This window comes from Mycetomoellerius zeteki, unplaced genomic scaffold (genome assembly GCF_001594055.1).
Source record: "Mycetomoellerius zeteki isolate Tzet28-1 unplaced genomic scaffold, Tzet1.0 scaffold502, whole genome shotgun sequence".
In the NCBI taxonomy this organism is placed as follows: Eukaryota; Metazoa; Arthropoda; class Insecta; order Hymenoptera; family Formicidae; genus Mycetomoellerius; species Mycetomoellerius zeteki.
The window spans coordinates 74,917-91,224 of NW_017257504.1; the positions used below are offsets into that span (position 1 = coordinate 74,917).

The 16,308-nt window shown below is 30.2% G+C and overlaps 2 protein-coding genes across 2 annotated transcripts in view; both read left to right on the forward strand.

Annotated features, from left to right (window-relative positions):
* Nucleotides 1-580: 580 nt before the first annotated feature.
* On the forward strand, nt 581-3,359 carry LOC108727523 (odorant receptor 43a-like). The gene is made up of 5 exons (XM_018455675.1): nt 581-1,374; nt 1,796-1,895; nt 2,201-2,311; nt 3,067-3,222; nt 3,309-3,359. The coding sequence occupies exons 1-5, from the start codon at nt 581-583 to the stop codon at nt 3,357-3,359; spliced, it is 1,212 nt and encodes a 403-aa protein (XP_018311177.1).
* Nucleotides 3,360-4,221: 862 nt separating this feature from the next.
* The window catches only part of LOC108727524 (uncharacterized), a gene marked incomplete at its 3' end in the record, with an annotated part of 13,105 nt that continues 1,018 nt past the window's right edge, over nt 4,222-16,308 (forward strand). The window contains exons 1-11 of the mRNA XM_018455676.1: nt 4,222-4,587; nt 5,108-5,535; nt 6,504-6,603; nt 6,694-6,804; nt 6,879-7,034; nt 9,220-9,675; nt 10,229-10,653; nt 14,460-14,559; nt 14,650-14,760; nt 14,830-14,985; nt 16,122-16,301. Of these exons, the coding sequence (XP_018311178.1) occupies nt 4,237-4,587; nt 5,108-5,535; nt 6,504-6,603; nt 6,694-6,804; nt 6,879-7,034; nt 9,220-9,675; nt 10,229-10,653; nt 14,460-14,559; nt 14,650-14,760; nt 14,830-14,985; nt 16,122-16,301 (2,574 nt within the window). The remainder of the gene's footprint in view (nt 4,588-5,107; nt 5,536-6,503; nt 6,604-6,693; nt 6,805-6,878; nt 7,035-9,219; nt 9,676-10,228; nt 10,654-14,459; nt 14,560-14,649; nt 14,761-14,829; nt 14,986-16,121; nt 16,302-16,308) is intronic.

A 16,308-nucleotide genomic window follows, 5' to 3' on the forward strand; every position in this document is an offset into this window, starting at 1 on the left:
AGATCTTCAGTTAGCATCGATATGCTTTGCGCTGTTATATAGTTACGTCTATTCAAGATAATGAGAACGATGTTCATAATATGCTTGGTAGAAATTTCTTGATAACGGTAATTAAATATTTCTTTTTAATACTGCTTCCCGTATCAACCAATAAAATAAGGTTTATTAACCTTTTTATTGAAAAGATTTATGCATTACGCTAAATAAATATGTTCTAAGATAATAATATACATGCTGTTATCTTGTGTACCTATATCATATAAAATAATAATGTGTATCCATCTTAAATTATATCACATTTAATTTAAAAAATTAATCAATCACACATACAGTGAAAAACTACACGGAAATAGCACAAGCAATTTTACATGCTGCAGAAAATCCCTCCATTTAAGTAGTAATATAACTGTGACGAAGCAATATTCCTCCGACAAAATTGATTGTTCAAGCGCACGCAAGCTACTTTTCCCCTTTCCTATCCTGACAATGTTGAAAGTACCTACGATTGCCATGCGCAATTTTTTACCATCACGCTATCGACGAAGCACACCAGTCGCCTTCGCGCCATCGTGACGATAGTATGGCTAAGCTTAACATCCCCTGGTCGAATGTGAACAGTGAGAGAGACATAATCAATGTGCTAGTGTGGAATCGATGGATACTACGAATTCTTGGAATCTGGCCGTTGGTATATTCGAATACTACAATGATCGAGAAGATATTAGCGACGATATCATTCGCGTTATGTTGGTCCGCGCTCAGTTTTCTTTTGATTCCCATGATCATCGTTACGCTTTCGAAACACAGTGCCACAAGCGACAAAATTAAAGTATTAGGTCCGTTATGTTACGTGTTTGTCGTGACGTTAAAATATTTCTTCCTGGTCCTTCATCATAAGAGTATCCAGCAATGCATTCGCATACTGAGTATTGATTGGCGTACAATCCAGCAAGAGGATCATCGAAAAATCATGATTAAAAACGCAGCGAAAAGCCATGTGTTATCCAAGTTTAGTATAATATTCATGTATTGCGGAGGCTTGTGGTTTCATGTCGTGATGCCGTTTCTGCCGCATATTATCAACAAGCAGAATATCACTACCAAACCAATGCCTTTTGCCGGCTTCGACAACGTTTTCAACTTCCATTTAATGCCAGTTTATATGTTTGTTCTTTGCGCGCAATGGTTTTCCGGCATCGTATTGTTCAACGTCACCACGGCAGTGTGCTGCTTAGCAGCCATGTTCGTAGCTCACGCTTGCGGCCAAATCGAGATCGTAATGGATCGCGTAGAAAGTTTTATAAAAGGTGCACAAAGCAATCACATGAAGCAATGTATGGCAATTATTGTAAAACATCACGTGCAGTCATTGAGGTGAGTCTTGTTATATATCGTTACGGAAATAGTTATCTGCATCAGTAGATTCGATATATATTATTTAAATTAAAAATTTATATGAACACAGCATATGAATAAAGGATATTTACAAAAAAAGTAAAAATGTAAATTTTTTAAATTTTTATACAGATATATGAGAAATATTTATAAATGAAAATTAATGTAAATTTAATTTCTGTTAACTATACTCAATAACTACGTTCAGAAAAAAAAACTAATCAATTAACTTAGTAATTCTTATGATTGGTTCTTGCCTTTAGTTCTTTGTTGGATCTAAGTTTAGAAACCAATCATATTAACCTTAAAGTAAAAGAAAGTAAAAGAAATAAATAATGTATATATCAAATAAAATGTATATTATATATATATAAAATATCTACATTAAAGAGTTTTGCAGATTTTCAGTCGACATCGACAAGATTTTACGCGAGATAGGTTTGGTTGAAATAGTAGGAGCAACATTGATTATATGCTCACTGGAATATTACTGCATCACGGTAATACGTAAACAATTTTTAACTTAAGAAAAATGGTGTAAAAGTTCAAATATATTATATATCATGTATTTTATATTCAACTGTATATATTATATGTTCAACTTGCATTCTCGTATAGGTATTCAGTTCTTATCATTACATATAGATATTGAACGGTTTTTTATGAATATTAAAAATATTTTATACTTTAATAAACAAATCTCATTTATTAGAGAAATTAAATTTTATAGTGTAAACATATGTTTTTAATTCAATAAAAACGTTAAGAGTAAAATAAATGATTTAATATTATCTTATTCTCGCAGGAGTGGAATAACAACGATAGCATAGCTATTTTGACATATTTCTTTCTATTAATATCGTTTGTCTTCAACGTTTTCACGCTTTGCTACATTGGTGAACAGTTAACAAGTCAGGTGTTTATACTTAGATTTTTAATAATGAACTAAATTATACTAAATTTAAAATATTTGGATATTGCTATATATAAAAATTTGCGTGACGTATATATAAATAATGTACATATCTAAATTAAAAATACATATGTACATATATAGGATGTCCCACAATTTTTGGTCATGCGCTTTTGTGTAAAGAGGGGACTAAACTGAGTTGAAAAGTCCTCTACCATTTAGCAAATTTTCGCAATAGTTAACGAGATACTAATTACTAAAGATCGCTGAATATTGATTTTCAATAATTTTTTACTCAAATACTGTCAACTTTACAGAAAAACAGCAAGAGACAAAAATTGCTTACTTTTTTCTCATAAAGTTCTAAGAATTTTTTCAGAATTTTTTAATACTGTATTTTGTCATGTTAGTAAAAATAATTGCCAATAAGAAAGTACAGTACTAAAAAATTAATAAAAAATTTTGAAAAAATTCTTAGAGCTTTTTGAGAAAAAAAATAAACAATTTTGTCTCTTGCTGTTTTTCTATAAAGTTGATAGTATTTGAGTAAAAAATTATTGAAGACCTATATATTTTTTTTCGGCAATTTTTAGTAATTAACATCTCGTTAACCATTGCGAAAATTGCAAAATGATAGAGGACCTTTCGACTCAGTTTAGTCCACTCTATCTACACAAAGGCGATTGACCAAAAATTGCAGGACACCCTGTATAATATGTACATAATAATATACATATATAAATTAAAAATAAATTTAGTGCAGTAAAATTGGATATACTTCGTATGAAATCGAGTGGTACCATTTACCAGGAAAAATTGCACTCGATCTTACGTTAATAATCAGCATATCGCATCATCCTGTAAAAATTAGTGCAGGAAAAATAGTTAGTCTTTCGTTCTCGAGTTTCGGTTCCGTAAGTACAATTCATTATCACTTAGAAGACGAAAAGGCATAATAATAAAAAAATTTTTTTAAATCACATATTTATTACATTAACAGGTTCTAAAAACTTCAATTGCGTATCTAAACTTGCTTCAAAAATTCATTTGATATATACGAGATAATCTTTATAATTTTGCCCCTGACAGAAATAATTAGTCGAATTAATATTGATCGATGGCATTGGACTATCGACGTCGATTCGACGAATTATTTTTTGCTGAGATTTTGTATCAACAAAATAATAATTCAGTAAAGTCTTTTTATTGAAAAAAGATTTATAAATAATTGTGAATGGTTTATGAATACACTGAATGAATATACTCCTAGATAATACTGTACACGTGTTTGATAAAATCCATTAAATGCACGTATCAAAACATTCAATAACAAATTTATCCTGAATCAAAATTTTAGATTTTAGAAATAGAAATGTTTTACGTTTATTATTTAGCTAAACTGCATCAATTGTAATATATTATTCAAAATGCAATTACCATATTTACCATAGTTTTTCTTTAATAATATTTTTCCATCAATTATGAGAATTTTTTATGTAAATACGATCTTTATTTATATTATATTTCTAAATGCTCCTAAAAAAAAGGATAACATTCTTTAATAATTTCTACATATCTAATAACTTTTTCCAATGCACACATTCTTATTTTATATTAATTAATCCTTATTTCGTACTTCACTCCAATCTCGCATTTTCAATATCCAAAGAAATGAAGTACGATCGAGAGGAACTTATCTTGAAATCGCTTTATACCGCAAGAAGTAATGTATTTTTATGGCAATGTTAGCGTTCTGAACAAAAACGTTTTACACATTGCTAAAATCGCGCACAGACTATACGCAGTAGTCTATACGCAGAGAAAAGGATGTCTACAATTCGAGCGCAAGCGCATGTCCAACGACCTTGCAATCAATGCCGCGCGCTGTCCACCTCGTGCAGTCTTTAACAGCCGCTGTGACCGCAAACATGTCAAGTACACGGAATGAGAAGGATCCCAACTATCAGCAAGACATTCAATATATCTTCAAGCTGAACAATTGGATTCTGGGCTCGATTGGCATATGGCCAGTCTCGATTCGAGGCATCGGACGACACGCGTCCAAGATCGCGATCGCGCTCGGTAATCTCGCGTTAAGTTTCGCTATGGTGCCCTGTGCCTTGCACATCGTATACGATGAGAAGGATATCATCATGAGATTGAAGCTATGCGGCCTGCTAGCATTCTGCCTCACTGCGATGACAAAATATTGCATCCTTGCCATACGTCGCCCTAAGATACTCCGCTGCATCGAATATGTAAAGAATGATTGGTGGCAGGTCGGTATTATTAGTACTTAACAGATGTGCTAATCATCTCGAAGTACCGAGAATAGTTTGAATAAAAAAATGCATGAGTTAGTGTGACCTTAGTTCTAAAATTTGCTCTTTTAATACGATTTTTATTTCCATTTAGAAAGTGTATCTTGCAAAATTGTAATGTAATTTTTAAAATATTTAAAATATTCAGTACACACACACACACACACACAGACAAATAGACAGTTTAATTCAATTTTTTTCTGTCTATATTGTAGCTATAACTTCGCTTTAAAGATAAAAAAACAGATAATATAATAGCTAGATAATTAAATTGATAAATAGTGGATCGGTTTTACCAACGACAATTGCTTAATGGGGATCCAATCACATTTGCTGTTTAGTAGAATTGACCAATTCTACTAAACAGCAAATGCGATTGGTCAGTTAAACGCCCATTAAATAATTGACGTTGGTGAATCCGACCCAATGATCTCTTATTTATCTAGGTACATAAAAATTAGTGATAATATTGTGACAGGTAACGTTCAGGTCCGACCGGGAATTGATGCTGAAGTACGCAAATATCGGTCGCAATCTAACGATAATCGGCGCATCTTTTATGTATACTGCCGGCGTTATTTATTACGGGATTCTGATCCCATTCTTTTCCGAGACCAGAATCAACAATCAAACCATCAGACCACTCGTTTATCCAACTTACAGTGAATTTTACCAATCCCAAATTAGTCCTACATACGAAATTGTATACGTGGCTCACTGTATGTGCGGATATACAATATATTCGATAACAGCTGGTGCGTGCGGATTGGCTGCTTTGTTTGTCACTCATGCGTGTGGCCAAATTCAAGTGATAATGTCGCGATTGGAAAATCTCTTAAACGACGAAAACCCAAACATTCATCAACGAATCGCTATCATAGTGAAGGATCACGTCCGCATAGTAAGGTAATCTTAGAATATCCATTTCTCACTGAGAGAAAAATGCTTGTTATTTGTAACTATAACTACATATTACTATAACTATGATTATTATTGTTATAATATTAGTAATAGTAACCATATATATAGTTCTAGCAACAAATGTATGTAATGTGTGACTATAAGATTATAATAATTCGATTTCATTTTTATGGTAATTTTAATTCTTTACATGGTGTTAATAACTATCATTATACTTGTTTTAGGTTGCCAACTATATATATTTATTAGAACTATACATATGAATATTATTACTAATATTATAACAGTAACAATCATAATTATAGTAATATGTAATTGTAGTTGCAAATACTAAACATTTTTCTCTCAGTGCTTAAGAACTCAAGACAGTTCAGTAATACAAAGAAATTAAAAAATATAGCTAAAACTTTTTAATGGTTTGCAGTTTATATTGTAACTGAAAATGTTCAATAACAAGTTATTAAGACTTTATTATATAATGTTAACTTAATTAGCATAATTAATTTGGCTCAGAAATAATGCTACGTATTCTTTTCATCATGCCTAATTTATAATTGTTAATTTATATACATATATATAAAACTAAAAAATAAACATATAATAATAAAAATATAGATATAATAACAATAAAATATATACATTAATAAAAAAATATAATTGCATAATGCTGTATCTCGTTCATATGACTTGTTCAACTATTTTCATTTCGTTGTATAAAGGATGTAATAGAGAATGCAACAGGTGGTCTCAACGAACATCTAATACGTTTCAGTAAATGGTGCTGATACATATCAAAGAATCGACTATAAGCATACGTTGTTGTATATCAGCCTATAATATACATACTGCGTACTTAGACTGCACTGCAGTTAAGTGCACAATTATATTTGAGTAGGAATGTTCGGAGTAATACATTCAAGTTTCCTCATGCAAGTTAAAATGACTTATTGCAGGTTTTCAACCGTGGTAGAGGAAGTTTTACAAGAAGTATGTTTAGTGGAGTTTACTAGTTCTGTATGCACAATATGTCTACTTGAATACTACTGTATAGTGGTGCGCTAATATGTACTGTATATTTAAAACAACAGATAAAAGATAACTAGTAGCGCGAGAAAATTATATTTACTATTTACGATTTAATAGGACTGGAAAGATGACAATAAGCTTAGCTTAGCAACTTATTTTTTACTCTTTATTTCGTTCTGCTTCAATATATACATATTGTGTTATATTGGCGAGCTTCTCATGGAAAAGGTGCAGCTATGTTTTCAGATTTTAAAGTTAATCACTGATCATAATCAAATAATCGTTTGCGACCGATGTTGCAGAGCATTGAAATTGGATCAATGTGTTATATGATCAATTGGTATCAATTATCGCCAAGATCTGTTCGCAGTCTTATACTCATAATCGCTATGTCCAGCCATCCTATAAAAATTACAGCTGGTAGAATGGCAGATCTGTCGTTAACGACTTTTGGAAATGTGAGACATTACATATATTCTACTTCTAGCTTATTATTTCCTATTTCTTCTTCAGTTCTAAAACAAAATTCGCATTTATTAGAGGAAAAAAAGCATTTTTTAATAGGCAATTATATTGATAATAAGAATTTTACTGGACCGTACATTTAAAAATTCAACAATAAGAAATAGAGGTAATGGTCGTACGGTCATAGCTAGACCTTTAATGCTTAAATAATTCAATCTGAATTAATATATATACTATATATGTACTTACATATATACCATATTTGTAATCATTCGAATTGCGCGCCGAATTGATTTTCCGGACTTATAAACGTAATTTATAAACTACTGTAGTAATATCGCGAATTAAATTGACAAACAATTGTTAATAATTTGATGCTCAATCAGGCACCAATAAAAAATTAATTTGTTATAAGTCTTTTTGTAACATGCTGCAAAAGGTACGATTTAGGGAACCAGTCGCCTAAATCGTACCTATAGATATTTTTTATCATATTTCCTTTGAAAAAATTTATGAATGAAAACAATTAAAAGTATAAGATTAATAAAAGAAATCATTAAAAAATACCTAATATTTAATTAATACCTAATTTTAATCATTTATTGAAGAAAATCAAATATTTTATAATTATTAAATAACAATAATAAAAAAACAAATGACACTAAAATAAAATTACCTTAAATATATTTTTGCACTTGACATTTATATTGATATCAATTATTAGTTTTATTATTGTCAGTTATCAGTCTTATCTTTTGATGGTATGATTTAGGAAACTTGATGGATTTTGTAAAAATATCGATTTAATCTTTACAATAGTTGCAAATATGTATATACAGTGAATGTAAATACTCTACAATAAATCTTCTTTTATAAAAATACAAAAATTTATAATAAAATTGGATGATCGCGTTATCAGCTACATAAGTTGATTAAAAATTAATATCAGATGTACCTGATTTTTTAAAACGCCGCTAACATCCATAAAACAAGACGTAGGCTATTATATTTTTGTCTATATTACTTATTTTTCATATATTTTATATTATTGGTACTAAATATTGCCTACGTTAATTAATAATATAAAATATTGATGAGATACGATTTAGGCGACCAGTGCGCATTCGGCAATTCTCCCCTACATATAGTAATTCAGATTGAATTATTTAAGCATTAAAGATCTATCTCTGTTATGGCCATTACTTCTATTTCTTATTGTTGAATTATATTAATAACTAACAGGTTTTGTATGAACAATTAATGTATATAGTTAAATTATGTACATTATAATAAACAAATTATTTTACAGTTATTGCAGCTAAAGCTAAATATGGTGATGAGAATTTATCAGTTATCACATTTAACTTTTTGTAGCAATAAATATAAAATAGTTTATTCAACTATATAAACACTAATTCTATATACAAAATCTGTATATTTGTCACTTATATAGTTGTCACCACTATGTTTTTTCTGAGTGCAACAATTCTACCAAAAAAAATTAATATTGAAGAATTATTTAATGATACTCTATCAAATCTAACAATAATTTAATTCTTCGAAATTATAAAAAGATAAATTAAAAAATATCATTTTAATATAATTTTTTAGGTACTGAAAACGAGCGTGGCGTATCTGAGCTTCCTACGGACATTAGTCATGTAAATATGATTGCAATTATATAAAATATATTAAGAAACGTATTTAATTTCATCTAGTTAATCTGTAGAACGTCGAATCTTAATATATACATATATATATAATTATTTATAATATTATTTAAAATAATAATATATCAATATAACATATCTACATTAATCACATTCCTTCCACGTTAACCATATTGTTGAGTCATCTACACACAAACAATTTATAATCTCATTTTTTATTTTTTTAATTTATACTAACAGTTCAAATTTAACAATTAAATAAAGCAGAAAATTAAACTATGAACAGATGTCCCGATTTTATTAAACCTGATTTCTTAAATAACGAATTAAAATCGATTAGAAAAATTCAAATAGAACGGCAAAATTGCAGCTTCCTTGATTTGGAATTGACATCATTTTAGATATAAAATGTGTTTTGTACGATCACATCCCGATTAATAGTGTGTACACGAACTGTCAGACTTATCGACTATCAGCTAACATTGCAAAAAGGTGTCTGTAATGTCAGCGCAAGCGCACGTTTCCCAACCTTGCAATCAATGCCGCGCGTCCGTCTAGTCTACTCTTCTTACAGTCTCTAGCAGAATCTGTCATCGCAAACATGTCCAATATATGCGATAAGTCCGCAAGATCACGTAACTCCAATTATCAACAAGACATTCGATATGTTTTCAAGTTGAATAACTGGATTATGGGGTCGCTCGGTATTTGGCCAATCACGATACGAGGCATTGGAAAACACATGTCGAAGATTGTAATCGTGATCTTTAATTTCGCGTTGAGCTTCGCGATAGTGCCTTGCGCTCTGCATATCATTTATGACCAAAAGGATCTCGACGTAAGGCTACGCCTAAGCGGTCTTCTAGCCTTCTGTCTCACTGTAATGGCAAAATACTGCATCTTCGTGATACATCGTCCTAAGATATATCGTTGCATCGAGTACGTGAAGAACGATTGGTGGCAGGTCGGTGTTGCTAATAACATATCGTGTTAATGTGGAGTTTGTTACAAGCTGGTACTAAAAATCTTATTTAAATAAAAAAAGAGTAGAAACACACGATTAAAGTGATCTTGATTTTAAATTAATTCGATCTTGTGATCTTTTATCGTTGTTTGAAAAGTACATATATTTTGTGCATTAGAACATAATAATATATTTGTATATAAATATATTTAATATAATAATATAAATCAAAATTTAATAATAATTAGCCTAATAAGCCTATTTGAGCCAAAACAACGTTTAATATACATGTAATTGTTCAATTATTTAATTTTTAATTTACACAGTAAATATCTTGTGTTTGGCTCAAATAGGCTTATTAGGTTAATTATTATTAAGTTTTATTCTTCTGAGCCTTGAATATTACTTATATATAAATCAAAATGTACGATTAATTAATCTTTTCTCCGCGTTGCACAGCTAAAACTTTAATTTAAAGAAAAATTACACTGCTAAACTGGTAAACGCTGATCTTTATCTCGGTAAATAAAAGTTATTAGCAACACTGTGACAGGTGACATACAAGTCCGATCGCGAACTGATGCTGAAGTATGCTACCACCGGTCGCAATCTGACGATAATCGGCGTGTGTTTCATGTACACTGCTGGCATCATTTATCACTTGATTCTGCCGTTCTGTGTTGAGCACAAAATCAACAATCAAACCTTCAGACCGCTCGTGTATCCGACCTATAGTAAATTTAGTCAATCACAAATTAGTCCTATATACGAAATCGTGTATGTGGCTCATTGCATGTGCGGATATACTATATATTCGTTAACAGCTGGTGCGTGCGGATTGGCTGCTTTGTTTGTCACTCATGCGTGTGGCCAAATCCAAGTGATCATGTCGCGATTGGAAAATCTTTTAAACGACGAAAACCCAAATGTTCATCAACGAATCGCTATCATTGTGAAGGATCACGTCCGCATAGTAAGGTACTACCTCAGAATATCAACTTCTCACTGAGAGAAAAATGCTTGGTATTGTACCTATAATTACATATTACTATAATTATGATTATTATTGTTATAATAACAACCGCATATGTATAGTTCTAGCAACAAATGTTTATAAGGTAAACGTCCCAATGGTGAAACGCGTTCTAGTGTATGAACGATGCAATAAGTATTTATAATTATTAAGTTCTCTATACATACTATAAGTATAAGTTACAAAATAAATTAATTTTGTCTTTTGTCCCATCCTCGTTACCACCAAAAAAAACTTCATAGAAGGTATTCACATTTTGTTAGACATCTGTTACCCGTTTCCGTTTATTTTTTCGGCCATCAGAAGGGGGGAGATTAAATTTCATTTTTATAATACTAATAATTCCATTACTAACAAACAGAAGATAAAAAACAAATATTTCACGGTACTGTATGTAAGATCCGTTTCTGAAAGTTTTGTGCCGGTGGCGTCAACGATTAATTTAAAGGCAGCCTTCTCCATTTCTAAGACCTTAAATAAGCTTATAAAAGTAGTCAAAGAACGCTTAGATCCTTTATCAAACCAAGATGTGATATATAAAATTTCATGTCTAGATTGTAATACAAGTTACGTCGGTCAAACAAAGAGATGCTTACATACGAGAGTTCATGAGCACTCTTCTGAAATTAATAAAAAAATGGGATCTTTTTCTGTTATTTCAGACCATGTTATTAAATTTAATCATAATTTTGATTGGAAGGAAGTTAAAATTTTGGATACAGAACTATTTTATAATAAATGGTCAATATAAGAAATAGTTTATATAAAAAGACAATCTCAAGGTTTAAATAAACAAACTGTTACGGAATCTTTATTGGACATCTTCCTATATTCCAGTCGCTATATCCTTCCTAATGACTTTGTGTATACCTCCTCCTTTCACACTTTCCATTAGCATCTTGTTCTCTCTTGCTTGAAATAGTCATATCAGATCAGTCGTACCATAATAAATTTTTCTTTCCTAAAGAGCTGAATTTTTTTAGTCGAGATAACTCAATATACTGTTTTCGAATTTTATTTTTTAAATAAAAATTTGCAATGAATTTTTTTTATCAATTTTTCAGTACCATTTATTTTCTATTATTTATTTTTTAATTTTTATTTTTACAATTGTTTCTATAGAATTTAGAATTTTAATTTTTAATACAACCTTTTATCTTGCGACATATGTAAGTAATAATACATTATTTTGTTTAAATTAATTTCATTAGTCCTCATTATTATGTTTTTTAGACTAAACTTTATAGTTGGCTTAATTATCAGTCATTTTTGTACTACAAAGTCTGTACTACGCTTTTTCCTGTTGACTCTACTGTAAGACAATCGTTGACTACTACCAAGCGTTTTAATAATGTATCTGGAATGTATTTCACAGTCATAGCGATAAATTTAGTTAATACATTTTTACAATTTTTCTCATAAATTTTATAGTAGTATGATGGAAATTGTCTTAAACTCTATCAAGCGCGTTGGAGTGAGTAAGAGCTATGGTAGCAGCATATTGGAACATGTTGGAGCATGCCGCGCGAACCTACAGATATCTTGATAAATTGCCTACTTCAAGCTTTGTAAATTGAAACTATATCATATAGGGGAAACTGGGGCTAAGTGAGTATTTTTTTTTCAATTGCCACTTTCAATAACAAAATAAATGATTTTAGTCAAATGATTATTAACGTTTTATAGAGTGATTATAAGACTACAAGATGGCAATAAAAAGTTTTGGTATTTGAAACTTCATTTCATTCATACATATACATAAAAAATGATATAATTCGGAAAATGAAATTTCAAAAATTATTTTTGAATATCGAAAACATGTTTGACTATCTAACAACGTGGGACCTAAACTAATCAAACTTGGTAAAAAAGACATATGAGATGCCATATCTACAATATAAATTAGGAACTCATAAGATATATTTTTACCACTCAAAATTCAAATGCCAGCTTAGCCCTGTCTATCCTATTTTATTTGAATTAATATGTAGTAACCATTGGCCAAGCGTTGTTGTGTAAATAGAGCGAACTAAACTGAATCGAAAAGTTTTTTTATCATTTTGTAATTTTCGCAATAGTTAACAAGATATTAATCACTAAAAATCGCTGAATATTGGTCTTCAATAATTTTTTACTCAACTTTATAGAAAAATAGCGAGACAAAAATTGCTTATTTCTTTCTCATAAAGTTTTGAGATCTTTTTCAGAATTTTTTAATACCGTATTTTTTATGTTGGTAAAAATAGTTGCCAATAAGAAAATGCAATACTAAAAGTTGATAAAAAAATCTGAAAAAATTCTTAGAGCTCTATAAGAAGAAAATAAATAATTTTTGCCTCTTGTCGTTTTTTTTTTGCAAAGTTGATAGTATTTGAGTAAAAAATTATTGAAGACCAATATATTCGGCAATTTTTAATAATTAATATCTCATTAACTATTGCAAAAATTGCAAATCGTAGAGGACTTTTCGACTCAGTTTAATCCGCTCTATCTACACAAAAGCGTTTGGCCAAAAATTGTAGGACACCCTGTATATTGAAAACATTAATAAGTGGATGTATTCTTAATATTGTTCAACCACTGTGAATCATAGTTAGCAATCTAAAATGACTATCATTATAGTTATTACAACCATAAAAAGGATTGAAATTGCCATAAAAATAATTCAAATTTTTTTAAACATATCCCAAAAAAATGACTATAAGATTATAGTAATTAGAATTATTTTTATGGTTATAATAATAACTGTAAATATAGTCATTTTAGGCTGCCAACTATATACATTTGTTGCTCGAACTATACATATGATTATTATTACTAATATTGTTATGCCCGCGACGTGCCGGCACGCATGCAAAGCGAATGGAGTCGAGTAACCGGCGGAATGTGGATGAATTGAAGAGCACGTCGCCAGGGAGCTTGGCAGAGAGATCAGCTGTTTTTGTATCTCTTGACAGATTAGGATTGAACTGTTACTATATCTGAACGTGTCTTTCCCACCTCTGCGCTCATGTAACATGCGTTGTTACGAAGAATAAAGAAAAATTTCTTTTTAAACGTGTGTTCCTTTATTTTGCAGCTCGGGAGGGTGATAACGTGTCGCGCGGGCGCAACAATATTATAATAATCATAATTATAGTAATATGTAATTATAGTTACAAATACTAAACATATTTCTTTCAGTGCTTAAGAACTCAGGACAGTTCAGTAATACAAAGAAATTAAAAAATTTAGCTAAAAATTGATAATGGTTTGTAGTTTATATTGTAACATAAAATGTTTAATAACAAGTTATTAATAAATTAACACAAGTTATTAAGACTTTCTTGTATAACGTTAACTTAATTAGCGTAATTAATTTGGCTCAAAAATAATGTTACGTATTCATTTCATCATGCCTAATTTAATTGTTGACTTAAAAAATAGTATAACTGCATAAAGTTGCATTTCGTTCATACGACTTGTCCAACTATTTTTATTCGTATATAAATGATGTAATAGAGAATGCAACAGGTAGTCTCAACGAATATCCAAGTTTCAGTAAATGGTACTGATACATATCAAAGAATCGACTATAAGCATACGTTGTTGTATAACAGCCTACAACTGCGTACTTGCATATTTATACACTACTACATTTATACTATACTGCACTGCAGTTAAGTGCACAGTTATACATATTTGAGTAGGAATGTTCGGAGTAATACATTCAAGTTTCCTCATACAAGTTAAGACGACTTACCTATTGCAGATTTTCAGCCGTGATAGAGGAAGTTTTACATGAAGTATGTTTAGTAGAGTTCACTAGTTCTGTATGCATAATATGTCTACTTGAATACTACTGTATAGTGGTGCGCTAATATGTACTGTATATTTGAAACAACAAATAAAAGATAACGAGTAACGCGAGAAAATTATATTTACTATTTACAATTTAATAGGACTGGAAAGACGACAACAAAATTAGTTTAGCAACTTATTTCTTGCTCTTCATTTCATTCTGCTTCAATGTATACATATTGTGCTACATTGGCCAGCTTCTCATGGAAAAGGTACAGCTATGTCTTTCAGATTTTGAAGCTTATCACTGATCAAATGATCATTTGCGACCGATGTTGCAGAGCATTGAAATTGGATCAATGTGTTATATGATCAATTGGTATCAATTATCGTCAAGATATGTTCGCAGTCTTATACTCATAATCGCTATGTCCAGCCATCCTATAAAACTTACAGCTGGTAGAACGGCAGATCTATCATTAACGATTTTTGGAAATGTGAGGCATTACATACATTCTACTTCTAGCTTACTATTTTCTGTATTTCTTCTTCAGTATTAAAGCAAAATTCGCACTCATTAGAGGAAAAAAAAAACATTTTTTAATAGGCAATTATATTTACAACTATACAAGTTTTATATGTACAATTAATATACATCGTAAATATGATAAATTACGTACAATAATAAATGAATTACTTTATAGTTATTGCAGCTAAAGCTAAATGGTTATGAGACTTTAACAGTTCTCACATCTAACTTTTGTTGCAATAACTATAAAATAGTTTATTCAACTATACACATGCATATACTAATTCTACATACATAACTTGTATATTTATCACTTATATAGTTGTCACCACTATGTTCTTTTTATCAGTACAAAAATTCTACCGAAAAAAATCAATAGTTTAAGAATTATTTAATGATAACAAATCTAACAATAATTTAATTCTTCAAAATTATAAAAAGCTAAATTACGGCTAAAAAAACATCATTTCAATATAATTTTTTTTAGGTACTGAAAACGAGCGTGGCGTATCTGAGCTTCCTACGGACATTAGCTATGTAAATATGATTGCAATTACATAAAATATATTAAGAAACGTATTTAATTTCATCTAGTTAATCTGTAGAACATAGAATCTTAATATATGTATATAATAATATTATTTAGAATATTATATCAATATCAGATATCTATATAAGTCACATTCTTTTCATGTTAACCATATTGTAGAGTCACCCACGCACAAACAATTTATAATCTCATTTTTTATTTTTTTAATTCATTCTAACAGTTTAACTTTAACAATTAAATAAACAGAAAATGTTAAACTATGAACAGATGTCCCAATTTTACAAACCAGATTCCTGATATAACGAATTAAAATCGATTAAAAAAATTCAAATAGAATGGAAATACTGCAGTCTCTTTGATTTGGAATCGACATCATTTCAGATATAAAATGTGCTTTGTACGATCACTTCACGATTAACAATGTGCACATGAACTATCAGACTTATTGAATACCAGCTAACATTGTAAAGAAGTGTGCAATGTATCAGCGCAAGCGCACGTCTCGCAACCTTGCAATCAATGCCGCGCGTCCGTTTAGTCTACTCTTCTTGCAGTCTTTGGCAGAACTTGTCACCATAAACATGTCCAGTATACACGATAAGTCCGCGAGATCACGCAACTCCAATTATCAGCAAGACATCCGATACGTTTTTAAGTTGAACAACTGGATTATGGGGTCACTCGGTATTTGGCCAATTGCGATACGAGGTATTGGAAAACACATGTCGAAGATTGTAATCG

What these genes read in the sequence shown, in the direction of transcription:
- LOC108727523 (XM_018455675.1), top strand. Translation starts at nt 581, where the DNA reads ATGGCTAAGCTTAACATCCCCTGGTCGAATGTGAACAGTGAGAGAGAC. An exon ending in TGGAATATTACTGCATCACG is followed by an intron (nt 1,896 to 2,200) that starts GTAATACGTAAA and finishes TTATTCTCGCAG; the next exon opens with GAGTGGAATAACAACGATAG. An exon ending in CGTTCTCGAGTTTCGGTTCC is followed by an intron (nt 3,223 to 3,308) that starts GTAAGTACAATT and finishes TTACATTAACAG; the next exon opens with GTTCTAAAAACTTCAATTGC.